This window comes from Eimeria acervulina, genomic scaffold (assembly GCF_000499425.1).
Source record: "Eimeria acervulina Houghton genomic scaffold, Eah_scaff252, whole genome shotgun sequence".
NCBI classification, from domain to species: Eukaryota; Apicomplexa; class Conoidasida; order Eucoccidiorida; family Eimeriidae; genus Eimeria; species Eimeria acervulina.
The window spans coordinates 9,510-30,068 of record NW_013549963.1 but is presented as its reverse complement, the minus strand read 5'-3'; the positions used below and the strand labels follow the sequence as shown (position 1 = coordinate 30,068).

Below are 20,559 nucleotides of genomic sequence, written 5' to 3'. Positions count from 1 at the left end.
ATATATATATATATATATATATTATATGTATATATATATATATGTATGTACCTGCATTAGTAAATTATTTAATTAGTTTATTAACTAATATATAAATTAATTAATTAATTAATTAATTAATTTATTTATTTATTTGTTAATGATTAATGTATAAAGAAATAAATTAATAAACTGATGAGTTAATTAATAGATGAATACATTGATAAAGATACAAAGATAAATAAATAAACTAAAATAAATAAATAAATAAATAAATAAATAAAATAAGGGTATGAAGCAAATAAAGTAAATAAACAAATATAAAATCAATCAAACAAAAAGACAGCAACAAAGCACAGCAATCTGCTGCAGAGCATATACTAACAAAGCAGCAAAAACTCCTTATACACCCCAGCACCTAAGCATACATATATACATATATATATATATATATATTTATTTATTTATTTAAAGGTAAAAATATAAAAATGTATATATATATATTATATATGTTGTTTATGTGCAACAGCAAGCAAGCCCTTTGATGCATGCAACGATAAACGAAGACAAGACATAGCTGCGTCTAAAATAAAAACTAATAATAATAAATATATATATTATATATATTATATATATTATATATATTATATATATAAAGAAGCAAAGACTTACTGTGGTGTATGTTATTGTTACAGGCGCTGGCCTCTCATGAAGTATTTCTGCTGCATTTGCTGGCAGCACTGAGCGCAGCTCTCTCTTTAAAACAGAAGCTAAACGATGAGCCGTGCCTGATCAATGCAGCAGCAGCAGCAGCAGCAGCAACAGCAGCAGAGGCAGAAGCAGAGATGTAGCGGCAAACCGATAGCACAAGGAGACACCACAGAAGAGCGGAGAGACAGCTGTTGCTGCTGATGCTGCAGCGAAGGCAAAAAGAAACAGCAAATCCTGCAGCAAACAAAATTGGAGTCCCTGCTGCGCACAACAGCAGCAGCAGCAGCAGTAGCAGCAGCAGCAGGTAATTGCGGTGTACCTGCAGCTCGCAGGTCTGCAGCCATTCTCTTCAGCGAAGAAATAGCAAAAGAAAAACGCAGACGCAAACCTCCTAATACTGCTGCCAGAGCACCTGCCGATGCCCCTGCAGCAGCAGCAGCAGCACAGCAGCAGCAGCAGCACAGCAGCAGCAGCAGCAATACAAGCAACAGCAGCATCAACACATGCAACAACAAAGCAGCAGCGCAACAAGCAGCAGCACCAGCGATGCTTCAACAGCTACGCAGCAAAACATCCTGCAGCAGCAGCACTGCCGGCAGCAGCATCAGATACAACACCACAGGTATGTGTCAGCAGCAGCAGCAGCAGCAGCAGCACGCAGCCCTGCCCTACGCTCCCCAAATCGTCTTCGGAAGAGCAGCGGCAGCAGAGAAGCAACGGGTGCAGCAGCAGCAGCAGCAGCAGCAGTAACAGCAGCAGCAGCAGCAGCAGCAGCAGGCGGTGGTATACCTGCAAGTGGGGTGTATTGATGTACGACGTTGAGTTCACAGAGATAACTCAAAACGCCGAAATGATAAGGGGCTAGCAAACCAGCAGGAGAGAAAGAAAACCCTAAAGGCGCTCTGTACAGGGGTGTTGCTGCTGCTGTTGCTGCTGCTTCTGCTGCTGCTGCTGCTGCTGCTGCTGTTGCTGTTGATGAGCTTCCTGCTCCAACGAAACCAACCGACCCTGCACACAAACAAAGCCACACGCACACAGGCTAAGGGGCTTGGCTACTGCTGCTGCTGTTGCTGCTGCTGCTGCTGCTGCCGGTGTTGCTGCTGCTGCTGCTCTTGCTGGTTCTGCCCCAAATGTTATTACTGCTTCTGCTGCTGCTGCTGCTTTCAGTGCTGCTGCTGCTGCTGCAGCTGCAGAAATGCACATGGAAATCCGGAAGTCCCTCACCTGCTACTGCTGTTTGCTGCAGCTGCTGCTCGTCGCTGCTTCTTGCTGCGGTTGCTGCTGCTGCTGCAGTTGCAGCAGCAGCAGCCCCTGAATTTGCATCTTCCTGCCCTGGAGTGAAGATGCTAGAGAACGTCCTTTGGATGTCTGTCCACCAATTCACAACACCTTCCCCCTGCTGCTGCTGCTGCTGCTGCTGCTGCTGCTGCACGCTTTCTGGGCGGTGTTTTTGTCTCACTGCACCGACAGCAGCAGCAGCATGCGGCACCCACGACTGAGCTGTTCTGTGGACTGTAGAGCCCTTCAAGTAGCTGCCGCTCCTGGTGCTCCTTCTGCTGCTGCAGGCCTGCTGCTGCTGCTGCTGCTGCTGCTGCTGCTGCTGCTGCTGTGGGGCGGGTTTGGCAGCAAGGAACTCAAAGTGCGTCTCATCTACACTCAGACGGCCTGACTCGATACAAACCATCGCTGGGGGAGGGGAAGGCTCCCGTTGATGCTGCTGCTGCTGCTGCTGCTGCTCCTGCTGGTGTTGCTGTTGCTGCTCCAGCTGCTGCTGCGAGTGATGCCGCAGACGGCGAGGAGAGGTAAAAACTTTACGTGCAGTGTGCTGCTGCATCAGCTGTCTCCTCAGCTGCTTCTGCTGCTTCTTGCTGCGAATGTGCAGCAGCAAAGGGTCTCCCCCCTTCGGCTGTTTCTGCAGCTCAAACAGCACCACTCCCTGCAACGGAAGAGCAGCCCGCTGCTGCTGCAGCTGCTGCAGCAGCTGCTGCAGCAGCAAATCATCCTCCTCACCTTCCGTTGCTGCACTGCTGCTCGACTCTAGGGACGCCTTGCTGCCGCTCCTGCTCAGCCCCACAGGCGTGGGGGAGATGCTGCTGCTGCTGCTGCTTCTGCTGCTGCCGTACTGCTGCTGGTGCTGCTGGTGGTGGTGTTGCTCCGAGGCGTCCGCAGTACTGCTGCTGCTGCTGCTGCTGCTGCTGCTGGGGAGCCCCTCATTCACATAACATAATACGTTAGGGGCCTCGCTGCCGTGGGGCGCCTCCAGCAGCAGCGCAGCAGGTGCTGCTGCCACTCGCAGCACCTGCTGATGCTGCAGACAGCCTGGACAGATGCTGGGGGAGTCTGCAGCATCACGCACAGCAGCAGCAGCACCTGCTGCTGCTGCTGCTACTGCGCTGGATCCTGCCCGGATGTGTGCTGCCTGTGTGGCTGCTGCTACTGCTGCTGCTTCCGGAGAATCAACTGCTGCTGCTGCTGCTGCTGCGCACAGGGCCTCTAATTCTTCTTCTTCTCGCTGCTGCTTGGCGAGCTGCTGCAGGGCTTCCTGTTCCCGCTGCAGCATCTCTGGCGGCGTTGCTGCTGCTGCAGCAGCTCCCGGCTGCTGCTGCACCGCCGCAGCCCATCTGCTGCCAGCAAAGAACGTGTATAATGCTGCTCTTCCGCTGCCCTCACCCAGCCCCAGCAGCTGTTGCACAGCAAGAGAAGAAGCAGCAGAGCCTCCTGCTGCTGCTGCTGCTGCTAAGCCCTCCTGCTCTAGCAGCCTCTCCCTGCATGCAGGGTTCAGGGCCCCCACATCAGCAGGAGCCAACGGCCCCGATGCAACTGAACCCATGACAAGCGATTGCTGCTGCAATTGCTGCTGCTGCTGCTGCCGCTGCTGCTGCTGCTGATGTTGCCGTTACTACGGCTTCAACAGACAGGCGAGGGCTCGAGGATGGATCGCAGCAGCAGCTGCTGCTGCTGCTTCAGTTGGCTACTGTTGCACGTGTGTTGCTGCAAGGTTTCGGCGCTGCTAGCCGCTCCAAACAGCAGCGATGCCTGCTGCTGCTGCTGCTGCTGTTGTTGTTGTTGTTAGATCAACTAAAAGGGCGGTTGCTGCTGCAGGTGTACAGACACCTTAACGCACACAGGGTCAAGAATAGCACCAACAACACTAGAAGTATACGCAGCACGAGCAGCAGTAGCTGCAGCAGCTGCAGCAGCAGCTGCTGCTGTCTTCCTCAAGCTGCTGCAGCAACACCGCAGCAAAACATGTAAAAGGACAGGAAAAATAAAAAAATAAACAGTATGAGAAGGATTGGCTTCGAGCAGCCCCCAGATGCAGCTCTAGCTGCTGGATAAAGGAGATTAGCTGTGTCAATAAAGCAGCAGCAGCTGCAGCAGCAGCAGCAGCAGCAGCAGGACAGTAGCCCCTTGTAGGGAGGATTGCGTAAGATGTGTTATGATGGTGGGGCTGCTGCTGCTGCTCTTGTTGCTGTATTAAGTATGCATCTTTAGAGGTAGTTTGCTGTAGATTTTCCTACTGCTGCTTTTGTGATGTCTGTTGCTTCTTCCTCTTCTGCTGCTGCTGCTGCTCCTCCCGCTCCTGCTGCTGCTGCTGCTGCTGCGTGTGTGTCCTTGCTGCTTGCTGCTGTTGCCGCTGCTCGTGAAATATGGCTTTATTTTGTGGTTTTGTTAGGTTTTGTGTTTTGTTTCAACTCCATATTGCAGTAGCGCAGCAGCAGCAGCCGCAGCAGCAGCCTCAGCAGCAACAGCAGCAGCCGCTGCTGCAGCCGCTGCTGCAGCTGCTGTATTGCCCGCTTTGGTGCTGCAGTACGGCGTCGCGCTGTATTTCTGCAAATTCATTTGGGTCCGTAGTGCTGGATGATGTAAGCATAGGGCCCTGACGGCGAGCTGAGTTGCAGCAGCAACTGCAGCAGCAGCAGCAGCAGCGATGCTGCTGCTGTGGCCGATGGGGGTGCGCCACACAAGTTAAACTTGTTATCCTTGCTCTGAGAAAGCTTACGGACCCTTAGATGCAGCAGCAGCAGGAATGAGAACAGCAGCAGCAGAAGCAGCAGCGGCAGCAGCAGCAAGGTTCGATCGATCATGAGCCTTTGCGTACACTGAAGCTGCTCTGTAGTGCTGATGCTGCTGTGCAGCTGCATGATTTATGCGTGTTTACTGTGTGGAGTTCTGTGTGGGTGGTTAGCTGCAGCAACAGCGGCAGCACAACAGCAGCAAAGCAGCGGAGACGTCGTCTCTCTGTCTATTCGTCGGTTGCATGTGTGCGTTGGCTGTCTTTCTTTTTCGATGTCTTAAGTCCTTTCTTGTCCCCTTCTATTTTTCTGTTCGTCTCTGGTGATGTTATGTGCACATTGTGTTGCACTCTTTTGAGCTGGGCGTGTTGTTGATGCTATGCTCCGCATGATGCAAAGAGAGGCTGGTCTGGAAGGCGAAGCTACATCTTTAACGCATTAAATAATTATTTAGTAACATACACATACGCAAATATAATTATGATATTAGAGATGCAGCCACCGGCACACATGACCTGTTGTGGGATCGTCGTCCCCCGGTTCTGGAATCGTCTCCGGTGGTTCATTAGTTGAGTTTGAGGGGTTGCTGCGGTGGTCATTTGTTCTAGGGAGGTTCGCGCAACAGATCATTTGAATATTGCTGTGATAAGTGCAAACGACTGTCTCTTAGCTCAGACAGAAGGGGGGTTAGTCTCTCAACAGGGATAGAGGCTTGAGGGAGTTGTTGTACGGGAGAGCCAAAGTAGGAATTGGGTTGTTGACAAACGAGAAAGAGAAGCAGAGACGGTTATCTCCGAACAGAAGTTAAGGCTGGAGGGGCTTGTTGTCTCCAAGCAGATGCTTGCTTGCGTATGAGGTTATGCTGCATCAACCTGTTTCCTTTCGCGCGTGGTTAAGGCTAGTTAGGTTCTGCCCTCTTGCGGGAGAGGAGAAGAAGGGCCGGGTTTATTATTGCGCTGTAATGAGCACAGCCTCTGCATCTCTTCCTCGTAATAATGCTTTAAACAGAGAGACAATCCCTCCGCTGCTGTCGACCATCCCAAGATGAAGCACACTCTGGTGGGGGAGCAGGGGAGGGTTTCTTCGCTCCTTTGGAGTTGTGCTTTCGTCTTCGCAGTGCACAAGAGGCTGCTATGACAATGCTGATTATATCTAAGCAGCAGTAGCGTATCCCTAAGCACATCAGAACTATGGAAGCTTTCAGGCTTGCGCTGAGATGTAGGTTTAATGACGCCTTCTTGACGGCTTCATCATTGCGGGGCAGTGATGGAGCCTTAAGAGTTGGGAGCCTTAAGCACAGATCCATCTTGAGACAACTCTTTATTTACTCATCTGAATGGTAAGCGGTGATTAACACTGGTTCTGATGCAGGGCTGATATCTAAAGCTACAACAAAAGATGTAGCCTATCTGTTCGCTAATATGGCCTCAACTACGAAGTGGATTATGCTGCAATGGTATAGGATTTCTTTACTGGAGAAGCTCACCACGACATAACTTTAGGCGTACCATGGGGGGACCAGGAGAGGAAACGCATGCAGCCTCCAGACGAGCGGCTTGAATTATATGTGCTGGGGAGCAGTGAGACAGCTCCTCCCTTAGCGCTATCAACAGTATCGGCATCATCTGTGAAGTGACTGTCTCAGGAAGAAAGGAGAGAGGAGGCTCGAACGCCGAGTAGAAACGCTGCAGGAGAAGACGCATGCACTCAGTCTTGTTGCTCCTACAGCGACAGCGGTTTAAGGATGTCTCGATTCAGTCTACATCCAAGGAACAGCACAAGTGCTCACAATTGAACAAACAGCTCTCAGATGTACTATCTAACAAGACAGTAGCTTCCAGAGAGGCGGTCTCGCTTGAGCTGCCCAATGAACCGCATCATACTCACTCCGGGCGCAGCCCGGAGGTATGTTATGAGATGCGTGCGACACCCTACCATAAAAAGGAGGCTGAATGGCAAGTAGACGAACTGCTCATAACATGCAAAGCTCAACAACCACCGAAAGCCTTTGCTAGCAATACGGTGGTGGAAGGGGGTGCGTGCGCATCGAATGCAGACCCCTTTATTATCAGATGACGGAGGAAAAAGAGTTTCCGACGCCCCTGAACGACGAACTAGTGGACTGTTTGCAACGTTCAGCACTTTGTTTATCAGCTGGCCTCATTGACGCTATGTTTAGGTCTCAATACTTCCGAACGAGAGGCAAGAGACTCTGTTCATTCACTCAAGCTACAGTAGACCTGCACGCTTTTTCCTTCACAAACGCTCTTGCCGAGTTGCAGCGGCTTGCAAATAAAGGTTTGCTAAGCCCAATAAATGGGTGATGAATAAATATCTACACGGACGAAGTGCATATGCTCCAGTGGAATGTGCAGGGAGAACTTGCAGCACGTGGGGTGTACTCTGCAACTGCAACAAGAGAAGCAGTGGTTCGTAGAGGCAAAAAGTATTCACTGTTAACATCACCTATTAGCTTCTTGAGTTCCGCGGCTCTGCATTATAACTAGAGCCATATCCAGCTACGATGGAGGCCATTTGAATGCAGCGTTTCCTTTTATGCTCTCGTGCGGGCGTTCATATGTTCCTCAGTATCACACACAACCTACGATTGAGAAAGGCGAAGGCGCCGCAACAGCTCATCAACAGTACACGAAGTAATCACATCAACATGGGGAGCAGGCGGAGTGCAGCATTACCAGCAGCATCAGCTAGCAGCAGCACCAGCTGCAAGCAAGCGAGCCACTTGTGCTGATTCCGAGATACCCTAACACAGGGAAGAAAGACACTTCTTCTGCAGCACTGGATACACCTCAGCAGCAGGCGATGCACCAACAATAAAGTTGCAGCAAGTGATGGTGCAGGAGGAACAGATGAAGCAGCAGAAACAACACGTGCAGCACCAGCAAGTGAGGCAGGAGAAGCAGGAGCTGCAGCCCGCCTGCTGCAGCAGAATGCTTTGCCACTAGAGCAACGTTAGACTATCAGATATCCGCAGTGACTGCTTCAGCAACTGCTGCAGCAACTGCTACAGCAGCTTATTGCGTAGGCAACGATATTGTTGATATATCTCCGCGATGAGCAGACACCCGGACGCCTCGCAGCAGAACGCGTGGAAGCAGCAGCAAATAGGTGCAACAGCAGCAGATGGAGCTCTGTCCCTCTTCGCTACTTTCCGCGACTGCAACGAGAGTCCCTTGCTGCATCTCAGGAGCTTCGTGAAATGCAATTGAGCAAAAGTATGAAAGAAAGAGCTCTTATGAAGCAGATGATAGCTTACCCTCTTCTCCCCAGAGGCTCTGTACACAGCAACACAAAGGCCTGGGGGTTGGGAGAGGAGACAGCATAGAGAGAGACAGCTTCAGATGAGTTGCAGTGCATGCTGCTGCAACAAATGCAGCAAGGCCCCTACTCACACGTGCAGAGGCAAGCCCCTTTGTGGTGTCTGCACCAATACTGCAGGCTGCTGCTGCGCTTCTGCTTGCCTGCAGCATGCATACTACGGCCTATCAAGTGTATATACACCAACAACATATTGAGGTTGCTGCAAGCAGCAGATCCATAGCAGCAACGAAGCACCCACAACACAGCAACACAGGTAGAGATAGCTGCAGCGCTATAGCGCTCCTTCCGCCTTTCTTTTACTGTTAATTTGCTGCTTCTCTGAGATGCCAAGCACATGCATACATTGGCTGCAGTAGCAGCAACAGCAGCAGCGGCAGCAGCACAGCCAGCAGCAGCAGCAGCCCCGCGGTAGACCTTGGGGGTTTGTTAGTGGAATTTGCTTGTTAGTAGCTTAAAAAGAAGCAGAAAACAAAAATTAAGGTTATTATTGAATATAAAACTGCAAAACAGACGTTATATTGCAGATTGGATGCAAGAGAAGAAAGCGAACAGCAGCAACGGATGGCTGGAGCGAGCAGCAGCAGCAGGGATTGATGCAGCAGCAGTGCCTTTCAGCGATTTGTTTGTTTGCTTATTTCTTCGATATACTGCATTATAATTGCACGAAAACAACCGAAGCTCTGAGGTGTATAGACACCCCGCTGGAGCCCCAGCCTGCATGCCCCTCTGCTATTGGGTCTCTTGCAGTTTCTTCTTCGTGGCTTTGCTGCAAAACTGTTTGTAATCTTTAAACAGACTTTGAGGTGTATATATATGTGCGATAGCCCCCACAGTACTCTGAAGACGCCTCTGGGAGGGAAGGGGCCCGTCAATCGTGCTGCAGCAGCAGCTGCTGCTTCCATTGTCTGTCGCAGCAGCAGCAGCAGCTGCTGCTGCTGCTGTGCTCAGGCGACAGCTGTTTCTACTGCTGGAGAAGCTGTTGCATCAGAGTAGTGGGGGAAGCTGCTGCTGCAGCTGCTGCCGCAGCCGAATAGGCTGCAGCGCAGCGTGATTTGCTGTCGCTGCTGGTCGTGCTGCTGCTGCTGCTGGTGCAGCAGCACAGACGGCAGCTTTGCAGCAGCAGCGTCATCATCATCAGCAGCAGCTTTTGCAGAGGAGCTCAGCTTCAACGATGAAGAGGCTCAGCAGCAAAGGCAGGCGCCGCGGTGGGCCTCGCGGGGAGGCTGCTGCTGCTGCTGCTGGCCGCGGTGGCGGCTATCGGATGAGAAACAGCAGCGTTGATGCTGCAGCAGCAGATGCACACAACGATGAAACATTTGCTCTCGATAACCCCATCGGTAAGCTGCTGCTGCGCCTTGCAGCAGATGCATCACCAGCAGCAGCTGCAACACCGTGCAGCAGATGCGGCACCAGCAGCAACAGCTGCAGCAGCTGCAGCACATGTAGTAGATGCAGCAGATGCAGCACCTTCAGCAGCCGCAGCAGATGCAGTACATGCAGCAGCAGCTGCTGCAGCAACTCCTGCAGCAGCAGGTGCAGCAGCTTGTGCAGCAGCTTCCACAGCAGGTGCTGCAGCAAGTGCTGCGCATTGATGCTTGTGAAGCTGCAGGGGTCTCGCTTTATTTGCTGCTGTTTGTCTCGCAGGAGATGACTGGCAGCCAGACGAGGCCCACTACAAAGAATTTGAACTCCAGAAGCAGCAGCAGCAGCAGCAGCGGCAGCAGCAGACGGAGCAGCAGCAGACCACTTCATATTCACACCATTTAGATGAGATGCCTCACCAGGTGAGACTGCTGTTGCTGCTGCTGTTGCTGCTGTCGCTGCTGTTGCTGCTGCTCGACGGTTGCTGCTGTGTGTGCGGTTGCTGCTGCTGCTGTTGCGTCTGTGGTTTCTTGAATGCAAAAGAAGCTTCTGGTGCAGCTCCGCAGCAGCAGCAGCAGCGGCATCAAGGTGTGGCTAGCGGGTTTGCTGCTGCTGTTTGTTTTGCTGCTGCTGCAGCGCTTCGAGCTGCCTGAGTTCTTTAGCACCGACGCCAGGGGGCAGCCAGTGGATGTTCTTCTTGAGTCTCTTGAACCTGAGACGGATGATGCTGCAGCTGCTGGCAGCAGCAGCAGCAGCAGCAGCTGCGGACCCATGTTGGAAGCCCCCTTCGACGCTCTGCATGCAGGCCCTTCCCTGGGGCAGTTCCCACATGGACTGCAGCAAGACATGCACCTGCAGCAGCAGCAGCAGCAGCAGCAGCAGCTGCACCCACTGCAGCATCTGCAGCAGCAGGTGCCGCCTCACTATCAACACCACGTCAGCAACTCAGCAGCAGCAGCAGCAGCAGACCCGTTGCCTCCCAAGGGCCCGTGTATGCAGTCTCTGCTCTGCGCAGATGCAGAGAAGCTGCTGCGCCCACCTCCTGGCTTTGATGGGGAAGGCGCGCTGCTGCAGCAGCAGCAGCAGCAAGCAGCAGCAGCAGCAGCTGCTGCTGCTGCTGTCAGCAGAGACCCAGCTGTCTTGATGGCGGAGACTGCAGAGGGCGTGGCATCCCACTTTGCGTGGACGCCAAGCAGCAGCAGCAGCAGCAGCAGCAACACAGGACCAATGCGTGAGCTGGTAGGGGCTCAGGAGGGCGCTTTTGCTGCTGCTGCTTCTGCTGCTGCCGCTGCGATGGAAGCTGCTAACCTTCGGGTTGGGCTCGACCGGCCGGTGCAGCTGCAGCAGCAACAGCAGCAACTGCAACATCAACAGCAGCAAGCTGCTGCTGCCGTTTTGCCTAGGTGGAATGGCCCGGAAGATTTGTGGACCTCAGCTGACCAGCAGCAGCAGCAGCAGCAGCAGATGTTACTGCTGCAGCAGCAGCAGCGCGGTCTCTGTGGGAGTGTCATGGGTGGTCCACCAGGCATGCAGCAGCAGCAGCGAGAACCGTTGCTGCAGCATGAGGTTCTGGAGCAACAGCTGCTGCAGCGGCAGCAGCAGCATTTGCAGCAGCAGCATTTGCAGCAGCAGCATTTACAGCAGCAGCATTTGCAGCAGCAGCATTTGCAGCAGCATTTACAGCAGCAGCATTTGCAGCAGCAGCAGGTTGGCATCCCAGAAAGGAACTCCCCAGCGGGAAAGCACGTATCCCCGCAGCACTTTCAGCAGCAGCAGCAGCTGCTGCAGCAGCAGCTGCTGCAGCAGCAGCAGCAGCAGGAGAGAGAGCAAAGGGCTTCAAGGGGTTTGCCTGAGAGGCCGAGGGGCGGAGACATGCGATCTTCTGGGGCTGCTCACGGTCGGCTGCCGCATGCAGCAAGCAGCGTGGATCAGCAGCAGCAGCAGCAGCAGCAGCAGCAGGCACAGCAGCCGCGTGTGCGCACTCAGCAGCAGCAGCAACAGGCGCAACAGCAGCCGCAGCCACAGCGCCGCAGGCAGCAGCAGCAGCAGCAGCAGCAGCAGCAACCAGCGCAGCAGGAGAAGGGGCGACGGCATCCGAAGCAGCAGCAGGAGTTGCATGTTCCGAACGGCAGCAGCAGCAGTAGTAGCAGAAGCAGCAGCAGCAGCATTATATGGCCTCCGCCCATAGTCCCTATGACTCGGGGGTTAGTGGATTATATAATTAAAGAAAAGATTGAAGACGGCAGCAAATGGTTTGGTGCTGTACCAGATGCCTCTCCAGCAACACCTGCAACAACTCCCAGCCCTAACCCCAGCAGCAGCAGCAGCAGCAGCAGCAGCAGCAGCAGCAGCAGCAGGGGCGGTGGCGGCGGTGGTGACGACGGGGGCATTAGCAGGAGCAGGAGCAACAGCAGGAGCAGTAGCAGCAGCAGCAGCAGCAGCAACAGCAGCAGCAGCAGCAGCAGCAGCAGCAGCGGGTTTATGACGGCTCACGACTTTGATGTTATTCTGAGGGTGCAGCTCTCACAAACTTCGCGGCGCCCTGAGCTGCAGAAATACACCGGGAGATGGAACTTCCGTTGCATGCGCAGCAGCAGCAGCAGCAGCAGCAGCCAAATGCCCTTTGAACTTGAGAGCTCTTTGAAGCAGCTCGCACAGACAGCAGGGACCCTCGGGACGCCTGCTGCTGCTGCAGCAGCAGCAGCTGTTGCTGCTGCTGCTGATGCATCGCCTTCTGATGTTCATACTCTTGTCAGCAACTCGTGCATGCACCGGAAGCTGCTGGGCTCTATCTCAGCTGCTGAAGCAGCAGCGCTGCTGGAGGCAGCAGAGAAGGAGCAGCAATTGCCTCCGGATGCTGCTGCTGGTGCAGAAGCAGCTGCTCCTGCTGCGGCGAAGGCTCAGGCGGCCGCTGCTGCAGGCTCTGCTGCCTCAGAGGCTGCAGAAACGCAAACTCCTGAAGGCAGCAGCAACAGCAGCAGCAGCAGCAGCAGCGGGGTGCACAAGAAGTTTGGGCGCGTGGCGTATGCATCTATCCGACACCCTCGGAATGCAATTCATATAGACAGGCGTTCACAGCAAGAAGAAGATGCTTCAGACACTTCTGCTGCTGCTGCTGCTGCTGCAGTCGCCAGCAGCAGCGCAAATGGCGCCATTAAACAACGCCCCACACAAGAGCTCGTCAGACAGGTCCGTGCTGCCTCTGCTGTTGCTGCTGCTGCTGTTGCTGCTGCTGCTGTTCTTGCTGCTGCCGCTGCTCATGATGGGGGTGCTGCGGGTGCTGCAGCAAATGGTGCAGCTGCAACAGATGGGTTTGCGCTCTCTTGCTGCTCGTTGCAGTGTCTCGGGAGGTTGCTGCTGCTTGCAGTCTGTTGTTGCTGCTTGTTGCTGCTTCTTGTTGCTGCTTGGTGCTACTTGACGCCGTTGAGTTCATTGTGTATGGTTCAAACTGTGCCGTGCTCTGCTGCTGCTGTTGCTGCTGCTGCTGCTGGTTTGCTGCAGCTGTCGCTGGGGGCACCGGGGCTGAGCCCGCTGCAGTCTTCTTTAGCCGTGCAGTCTATAGTGGAGGACTGCCACGACATCCGCCTCACTGCTTCAGCGCTGCTTGCAGAGCTCGAGGTGAGGGTTTAGGGTTTAGGGTTTAGGGTTTGGATGGGAGGGGAGACAAGAGGGGTTCAGATTGCTTGAGGGTTTACGGGGCAGCAGGTAGATTGGAAGGGTTTAGAGAAATTGAGGGTTTAGGGTTTTGTTCTGCTGCTGCAGTGTCTAGGGTTTAGGGTTTAGGGTTTAGGCCTAGGGTTTAGGGTTTGTAGCACTTGAAAGAGTTACCTCCATGCCTCTATGCTGCTGTTGTGTTGCTGCTGTGACGCTGCTGCTATGTTGCTGTTGCTACTGCTGCTGCTGCTGCTGTTTTTTTCTGTTGCTGCAGGAGTGCCCAGCAGGCCACGTGGCAGCTCGCGGCCGTTTGCAGCAGCAGCTGCAGCACACGCTGCAGCAGGCAGCTGAATTGTTGCTGCTGCGGCACTGCTGCTGCACCCTTGCGCCTCCAATGCCTTATCTTCTTGATTTCTGGGCTCCTGCGTGCTGCTCCTCCCCTTCGGAGTACGTCGTTAGGTTGCGGCAGCACTACCTGCGGCAGCAGCAGCAGCAGCAGCAGCAGCTGCAGCAGCTGCAGCAGCAGCAGCAGCAAGAGGAGGAGGGTTTTATGGGGGTGTTGCCTTCGGACTTGAGCCTTTCGTTGTCTCAAGGGCGCCGCAGCAGCAAATGGATGCTCGAGAACGTGGCCAGCAGCAGCAAGAGTATGAAGCTGCTGCTGGGGTTGCTGCCGCTGCTGTCAGACCCTTGCGTCTCTTGTCTTCTGCAGGGGCTGCTGCTGTGCTCTGAGATATTAGAAGGGGTTTTCGCTGAAGCAGATCGTGTCCTCCTTGCTGCAACAGCAGAGGCAGCAGCAGCAGGAGCAGCAGCAGGAACAGCAGCAGCAGGCGCAGCAGCAGGCAGTGAATTTAGCATTAGTTTGTTTGAGGAGGTGTTGAATTCAACAGGGATATCTCCTGCTGCAGTTGCTGCCGTTGCGAAGGGGAGTTTGCTGCATTTGCTGCTGCATGCATCGCCGGGGTTCGAACGCGGGTCTCTCTGCTTCTATTTGCTGCTGGGGGCCCTGCGGGTCTTCAGAGCAGCAGGGCCCTCAAGAACAGCAGTGCTTTGCAGCTTTTTAGATATCTTAGGGGGGGGAGACAGGGGATTGACACACATAGCCAAGCATGCAGTAAGCATACAAATGCTGCTGCTGCTGCTGCTGCTGCTCGCTGTGCTGCTGCTTCTGATGGTGCTTATGCCCCGGTTGGCGCTGATGCTGGGGCTTCGGCCCGCGCTGCTGCTGCCGCTGCGTGTTCCGCTGTTTGTGCTGCTGCTGGGCCTTGTGCTGCTGTTTTGTGCTGCTGCTGCTGCTGCTTGTGTTGATGCTCGTGCTGCCGCCGGTGCTGCTGCTACGCGTGCTGCTGCTGCTTGCGCTGCTGCTTGTGCTGCTTGTGCTCCCGGTGATGGGGTGGTGGTGGTGTTGCTGCTGCTGCTGTTGCTACTGTCGTTTCGTTGCTGTTTCTCCTGGTTGCTGTTGCTGCTGTTGCTGTTTCTGCTGCTGCTGGCTTTGCTACTCTTGCTGCTGCTGCTGCTCCGGAGCCGCAGGGTATTATTTAGCGCTTCTGGGCAGGGGGTGGACTCGTGCTGCTGTGCATTTGCTGCTGCTGCTGCTGCTGCAGACGGGAGCCTGCTTCCTTTCATTGCTGATGCTGCATCTTCCTCGCGCTGAGGGGACGGCAAATTTGGGTCAAATGTGAGTTGAGGGTCTGGAGTTTAGGGTTTAGGGTTTAGGGTTTAGGGTTTCGTGTTGGGATGCACATCGCAAGCTGCTGCTGCTGCTGGAGCTGCTGCTGCTGCGTTTGCTGCTGCTGTGTTGCGCTGCTGCTTCAGGAAAGTGATTACACGTTTCCTTCGTCTTGTAACAGACGCATTAGTCTTCTTATTGCATAGGGACGCCGGCCAGGAGGCCAACAAACAGCAGCAGCAGCAGCAGCAGCAGCAAGTGCTGCTGCAGCGGCTGCGGCCTCTAATCCGCAGCCTGCTGCAGCAGGCAAGGCACTGCCCCGCATGGGCTGCAACAATAACGACGCAAGCGATGTACGTTTATTATTATATTTGATTTAATTCGTCTGTCTCCTTTTCTGTCTCCTTGTGTGTCTCCTTTATTTGTTTGTTTGTTTGTTTGATATTTTATCTGATGCTGTTAGGGCCTCCTTTCGTTTATTTCTGTCTCTATTGCATTTGCTTCTGTGTCTGTGCTGCTGCTAGCAGCAACACAGCTTTTCTTGTTGTCTCCTTCTGTCTCTGTCTTCGCCTTCTTTTGTCTCCTTTTGTCTTTGTTTATGGCTGTCTTTCTTTTTTTATGTTTTTGCTTCTGTCTCTGTCTCTGCCTCTGTCTCTGTCTCTCTCTATGCCTGTCTTTATTAGTGCCTTTATGTTTGTCTCTCTTTTCTTTTTGTTGTCTCTGTCTGTCTTTTTATTTATTTATTTAATTTATTTTTTAATTTATTTTTTTTGCTGTCTTCATCAGGAGTTCGCTTGGTGAGGCTTCCGCTCGCGACTTCCTCGCTTCTCTCGTAGCTGCTACGGAGTTCTAGCTGCTGCATCTGCTGCTGCTGCTGCAGCAGCTGCTGCTGCAGCTGCTGCTGCGGCTGTACTGCAGCAGCGGGTGCAGCACTCGCACTGCAGCAAATACTGCTGCTGCTGCTGCACTGCACCATCTGCTATAGTAGCAAGGGCTACTACTGGTGCAGCAGCTGGCTAGAAGCGCTGTTGCTGTTGCTGCTGCTGCTGCTGAGTAGAGCAGCAGCCTTCTGCAGCAGCAGTGCTGCATTGCAGTGTATGTATGCATGTCTCTAATAGCGATAAGAGAGTAGAAAGGAGACAAAAAGAAGACAATAAGGGGGACAGAAACGGAGACACGACTGACTGTCAGTACACCGCAGCAGGCAGAGGAGACATTCCTTGATGTTTATCTTTTAATGATAAGCATGCCTGTAGCTGCAACTAGTTATTTCTCTTCATTTTAAACAATGCTATTTTGCTGCTGCAGCGGAAGTGCTGTTGCAGCAGAAGAAATGCTGCTGCAGCATGAGAGGAGACAGACGAAAAAGGAGACACACACAAACAAAAACAGAGACTGCAGCAAAGATGTGCATACAGAGACAGAAGCAGCAACAAGAGAGAGATAAAGACAGAGACAAACAGAGACAGAGAGACAGCAACAAATAGACATACAAACGGAGACAGAAGCAGCAACAAAAACATAAACACGAAGACAGAGAAACAGCAAAAGAGAGGTAAGTACAGAGAGAGAGAGAGACAGCAAGAGAGATTTATATTTAGAGACAAAGAAGAGAGACAGAGAGACCAGCGATAGATAAAGACAGAGACAGAGACAGAGACAGACACTATATATATATATAGACGGAGAGACAGCAACGAAGAAGCACAGGGACACAGAGAGACAGTAAAACAGCAGACAGAGACAAGAGGAGACAGAGACAAAGGCAAACAGAGAGAGAGAGTTAGAGGTAGAGACAGAGAGAGACAGGGTATAGAGACAGGAGACAGAGACAGAAACACAGAAGAGACTGAGACAACGAAAAGAGAGGAGACACCTAAAAGAGAGAGACGAAGTCAAAAGGAGACAAAGAGACAGCCAGCCAGAAGGGGCTAAGGAGAGAGAAGCAACAGCAAAACAGCTGCGGGTTTGCTGCAGAGCAAAGACAACAAACAGCAGCAGCAGCAGCAGCAGCAGCAGCAGCAGCTTGAGGGGAGACGCCCTCTAGGCGAATGCACGCTTGAGTGTATCTGCATAGAGGAGACAGACAAATATAAATTCTTCATAAAATAACGGAAGTAATTTGTTTGTTTTGTCGCTAGACCGCAGCAGCCCACTGTCTGCTGCTGCTGCTGCCTTGAGCAGCACCCAAGGCAGCAGCAGCAGCAGCAGACAGTGGAAGCCACAGCAGCAGCTGCCGCAGCAGCGGCAGCAAGGACGGAGCCCGCCTAAATGAAGGCGAGAATGCGTGAGATAAGAAGTGAGACACTGCAGCAGATCGGATGAGACACTTCAGCAACGGAAACACCAGCAGCTGCAGCAGCAGCAGCAGCAGCAGCAGCAGCAGCTTTACAGAGCAAGACATTCTGCTGCAGGGACGGCGGTCCTCTCTTCTAGCGTTGGCTTGACGCTGCCATAGATAACGATATGGCCTGCTGGTGCTGCGGGAGCTGCTGCTGCTGTTCCTCTACAGCTGCTGCTGCAGTTATTGTTGCTGTTGATGCTGCTGCTGCTGCAGTCGCTGCTGCTATAAGGCCCTATATACACTTCTGGCTCCCAGGTGTCTGTGCACTCAATAGAAATATACGGTCTCCAAACGGAGACATCAGGGCCGAGCGATGCTCCCCCCTGCTGCAGCAAGCCGCCTACCTCGCTGCTGCTCTTGTGCAGTGCTCGTTCATCTCTAGCTGTAAAGACAACGATTCGGGGCTTAACACCTGAAGCTTCACCGTCTCCAGCTGCTGCTGCTGCTGCTGCAGCAGCAGCAGCAGCAGCAGCAGGTTCCGGGTTAAACTGCTCGTCTATTATGAGGTTGCGAGTGGTGAATATCTGCACTGCTGCGGTGTCTCCGCGTCTGCAGCTAACATACGGCTGAAAAGAAGGGCTCTGAATAATCTCAATTCGCGGAGTGCTGCTGGGGAGCAGCAGCAGCACAGGCTGCTGCTCTGCTGCTGCTGCTGCATGCGAACGGCCTTCATACACTGGTTGCAACTGAGCACGAGGAGAACAGCCCAGAGAAGGAATCTGCTCTAAGAGACCCTCATCATCATCATCATCTTCTTCTTCTTCTGCTGCTTCTGCTGCTGCAGCTCCTGCTGCTGTTGTTGCTGCTGCTGCTGCTGCTGCTGCTTCGGTCTCCTCCTTCGCCCGAGCTATCGCAAGCAAACTCTGCTGCATTGCCCCCAGCTGCTCCTCTAATTCTCTATACCCCATCTTAATAGCAACAACTTCGTCTTCTTGCTGCATGCGCAGCCGCAGCACCTCGCGCGACTGTGCTGCACCTCCTGCTGCGGCTGCTGCTGCTGTTGCTGTTGTTGCTTCCCCTGCGGCGTCTGCAACAAAGCCCTCACAATCCTGCAGCGCTGCAGCAGCAACAGCTGCAGGACCCTCTGCTGCTGGGCCCCCCCGCAGCTGCACCCCCGTAAGCCAAGCCCTCTGCTGCAGCTGCTGCTGCACTGCCTCCAGCCGCTGCAGGAGACCGTGCGACTCTGATAGGAGGCCCTTGAGGACATCTAGGCTTTGCTGCTGCTGCTGCTGCTGCTGCCGCACTTCTTGCTGCGTCTGCCGTATCAGCTGCTTAATCTCTTCTGCTCGTGCAGACCCTTCAGGGTAGACTGAAGCAGCAAAGGGGGCCCCCATCACACTCACAGGGGGGCCCCCTGCCTGAAGCATCTCAGTCAAAGGAGGGGCCCCTAGCTGTTGCTGCCCTGCGCCTCCTCCAGCACCTGCTTCTTCAGCAGCAACAGCAGCAACAGGAGCAGCAGCAAATGGTGTGGGGCCGAGGCTGAAGGCCCCCAATGCTGCTTCCAGCTGCTGCTGCTGCTGCTCTAAGAGCTGCTGAGTTAACTCGAGCCTATGCAGCAGCTGCTGCATGATGTTAGAGTCATCAGCAGCAGCAGGGGCCCGCTCGCCTGTACCCTTTGCAGCGTCTGTTGCTGCTGTTGCTGTCGCTGCTGCTGCTGCACCTTGGGGGCCCCCACCAGAGAAGGGGGCCCCTTCATCTTCTATGTGCTGCAGCAGGGTCCTCATCGTGTCTTGACAGAGCCGCGACAGGCGCAGCTCGGGTTGTGTAGAGCACCAGATGCTGTTCAAATCAATTCCGTGGGCTTCCCCTGCAAACAGTTGCTGCTGCTGCTGCTGCTGCTGCTGCTGCTGCTGCATGCACGCTAGGGACGTGGGGGCCTCGGGGGGGCCCCCCTCTGCTGCAAGGGGCCCCCCACTGCGGCTGCCGGGCGCAGGGGGGTTTGATGCTGCAGGGGGGCCCCTGGAGGGCAGTGCAGCAGCACTGGAGGGGGCCCCCAGCAGCGCGAGCTGCTGGGGGCCCCCCACCTTGCTGCCATTTTGGGGGGCCCCCAAGCCTACTGCCTCTAAGAGAAGCTGAGAACGTCTCTGAGCAGACAGCAGCAAATCGACAGCTACCTGCAGCACAATCATAACAGCTGATCCTACGCGCCGCTGCTTGCTAGCAACTAGGGGGGCCTCCGTATTGGATTGGGGGGCCCCCAGGGGCCCCTCCCCTGCTGCTCCGCTGCTGCTGCTCGCCTCAGCACTCAAAGCAAACCCTCCAGGGGGAGCCCCCAGGGGCCCCAGGGGCCCCCAAAGGCCTTTAGGGGCCCACAGGGGCCCCCATAGACCCTCCCCGCCGCTGGCTCGAGAGAAATATGAACTAGTGGTGCCTGTGCTGCTGAAGCTCAGAGAAGGGCCCTCACGAGGTGCAGCAGCAGCAGCAGCAGTAGATGCACTCGTTGCTGCTGCTGCTGCTGCAGGTGAGCCGCTAGAGGACGCCACTGCTGCGCTCAACAAAGGGGGGCCGTGCTGGTGCTGCGGAATGTGGGGCCCCTCATTGGGTGCTGCTTGCCCTCCACTATCCGTTGCTGTTGCTGCTGCTGCTGCTGCATCTGCTGCTGCTTTTTCTGCTGCATCTCTACAGGCTGCTGGTTCAGGCAACGCCTTTATTTGCTGCTCTAAGAAATCACAGAGCCAACGCCACAAACGAGGGGGAGGGGAAGGGGCCCACCCCTTTAGAGGAGGGGGCCCTAATTCTTGTATATCATCTTCTGCTGTTGCTGCTGCTGCTACTTCTGTTGCTACTGCTGCTGCAGCAGCTCCTGCATCTGCTGAGGGGGACGCTGGGGAGGGCCCTCCATCTGCTCCTGCGGTGGCTGGTGTTGTTGCTGCTGATGCTGCTGTTGCTGCTGCCGCTGCTTCTAGAGGCGAACCTTCGCTTGGGCATGGTAGACAGGGTACAGCTGACCCGTTGGGGGCCCCCAAGAGGATCGTATGAAGGGGGCCCCCCTGGGGGCCCCCCTGAGGGCCCCCCTGAGGGCCCCCCAATGAACCCTTTTGGGGGGGCCCTGGTGCGCTGGCGTCAAGGGCCCCCTGAAGGGGTTCATCGGGGGCCCCTTGGGGGCCTCCCGATGAAGCCCCTTCAGGGCCTCCAGAAGGGGGTATGGGGGGGCCCCCTTGTCGTTGGGTACAGAGGAGGGGGCCCCCTAGAATGCTTGGCCTCAGGGGGGGCCCCACGGGCCAGCCATCTGAGACGGCGAACGGTGCGAAAGTCATTTAAAAAGGTTTCATTGAATCTGAAGATTGTGAGCCTTGGGGGCCCCTGCATCGGCAGTGGAGCAGCAGCAGCAACAGCGGCAGCAGTAGCGGTGGCAGCTGCAGCGGTAGCAGCAACAGCGACAGCAGCTGCAGCGTGGGCTCCCTGCCCCTGAAGCTGTGCAACAAGCGGAGTAAAAGGTATTTAAATAAAAAAGAGAACAAACAAAACAACAAAAAAGAGAATAA

At 54.3% G+C, this 20,559-nt stretch overlaps 5 protein-coding genes across 5 annotated transcripts in view; 2 read left to right on the top strand and 3 right to left on the bottom strand.

Annotated features, from left to right (window-relative positions):
• EAH_00028580 (patatin-like phospholipase domain-containing protein, putative) overlaps positions 1–57 on the bottom strand; it is a gene marked incomplete at both ends in the record, with an annotated part of 3,049 nt that extends 2,992 nt beyond the window's left edge. Inside the window, one exon of the mRNA XM_013396300.1 lies at positions 52–57. Coding sequence (XP_013251754.1) covers positions 52–57 — 6 coding nt within the window. The remainder of the gene's footprint in view (positions 1–51) is intronic.
• Positions 58–1,108: 1,051 nt separating this feature from the next.
• On the top strand, positions 1,109–1,555 carry EAH_00028570 (hypothetical protein; the record flags this gene model as incomplete). The annotated part of the gene is made up of 1 exon (XM_013396299.1): positions 1,109–1,555. The coding sequence occupies one exon, from the start codon at positions 1,109–1,111 to the stop codon at positions 1,553–1,555; it is 447 nt and encodes a 148-aa protein (XP_013251753.1).
• A 174-nt stretch (positions 1,556–1,729) lies between these two features.
• EAH_00028560 (hypothetical protein) lies at positions 1,730–3,520 on the bottom strand (the record flags this gene model as incomplete). The annotated part of the gene is made up of 1 exon (XM_013396298.1): positions 1,730–3,520. One exon carries the CDS (start codon positions 3,518–3,520, stop codon positions 1,730–1,732), a length of 1,791 nt encoding a protein of 596 aa, XP_013251752.1.
• A 5,699-nt stretch (positions 3,521–9,219) lies between these two features.
• Positions 9,220–15,583, top strand: EAH_00028550 (hypothetical protein, conserved; the record flags this gene model as incomplete). Its single annotated transcript, XM_013396297.1, has 8 exons — positions 9,220–9,385; positions 9,693–9,832; positions 10,047–12,599; positions 12,912–13,028; positions 13,339–14,175; positions 14,666–14,739; positions 14,877–15,083; positions 15,517–15,583. 8 exons carry the CDS (start codon positions 9,220–9,222, stop codon positions 15,581–15,583), a joined length of 4,161 nt encoding a protein of 1,386 aa, XP_013251751.1.
• A 1,535-nt stretch (positions 15,584–17,118) lies between these two features.
• EAH_00028540 (hypothetical protein, conserved) lies at positions 17,119–20,331 on the bottom strand (the record flags this gene model as incomplete). Its single annotated transcript, XM_013396296.1, has 1 exon — positions 17,119–20,331. One exon carries the CDS (start codon positions 20,329–20,331, stop codon positions 17,119–17,121), a length of 3,213 nt encoding a protein of 1,070 aa, XP_013251750.1.
• Between the last annotated feature and the right edge of the window lie 228 nt (positions 20,332–20,559).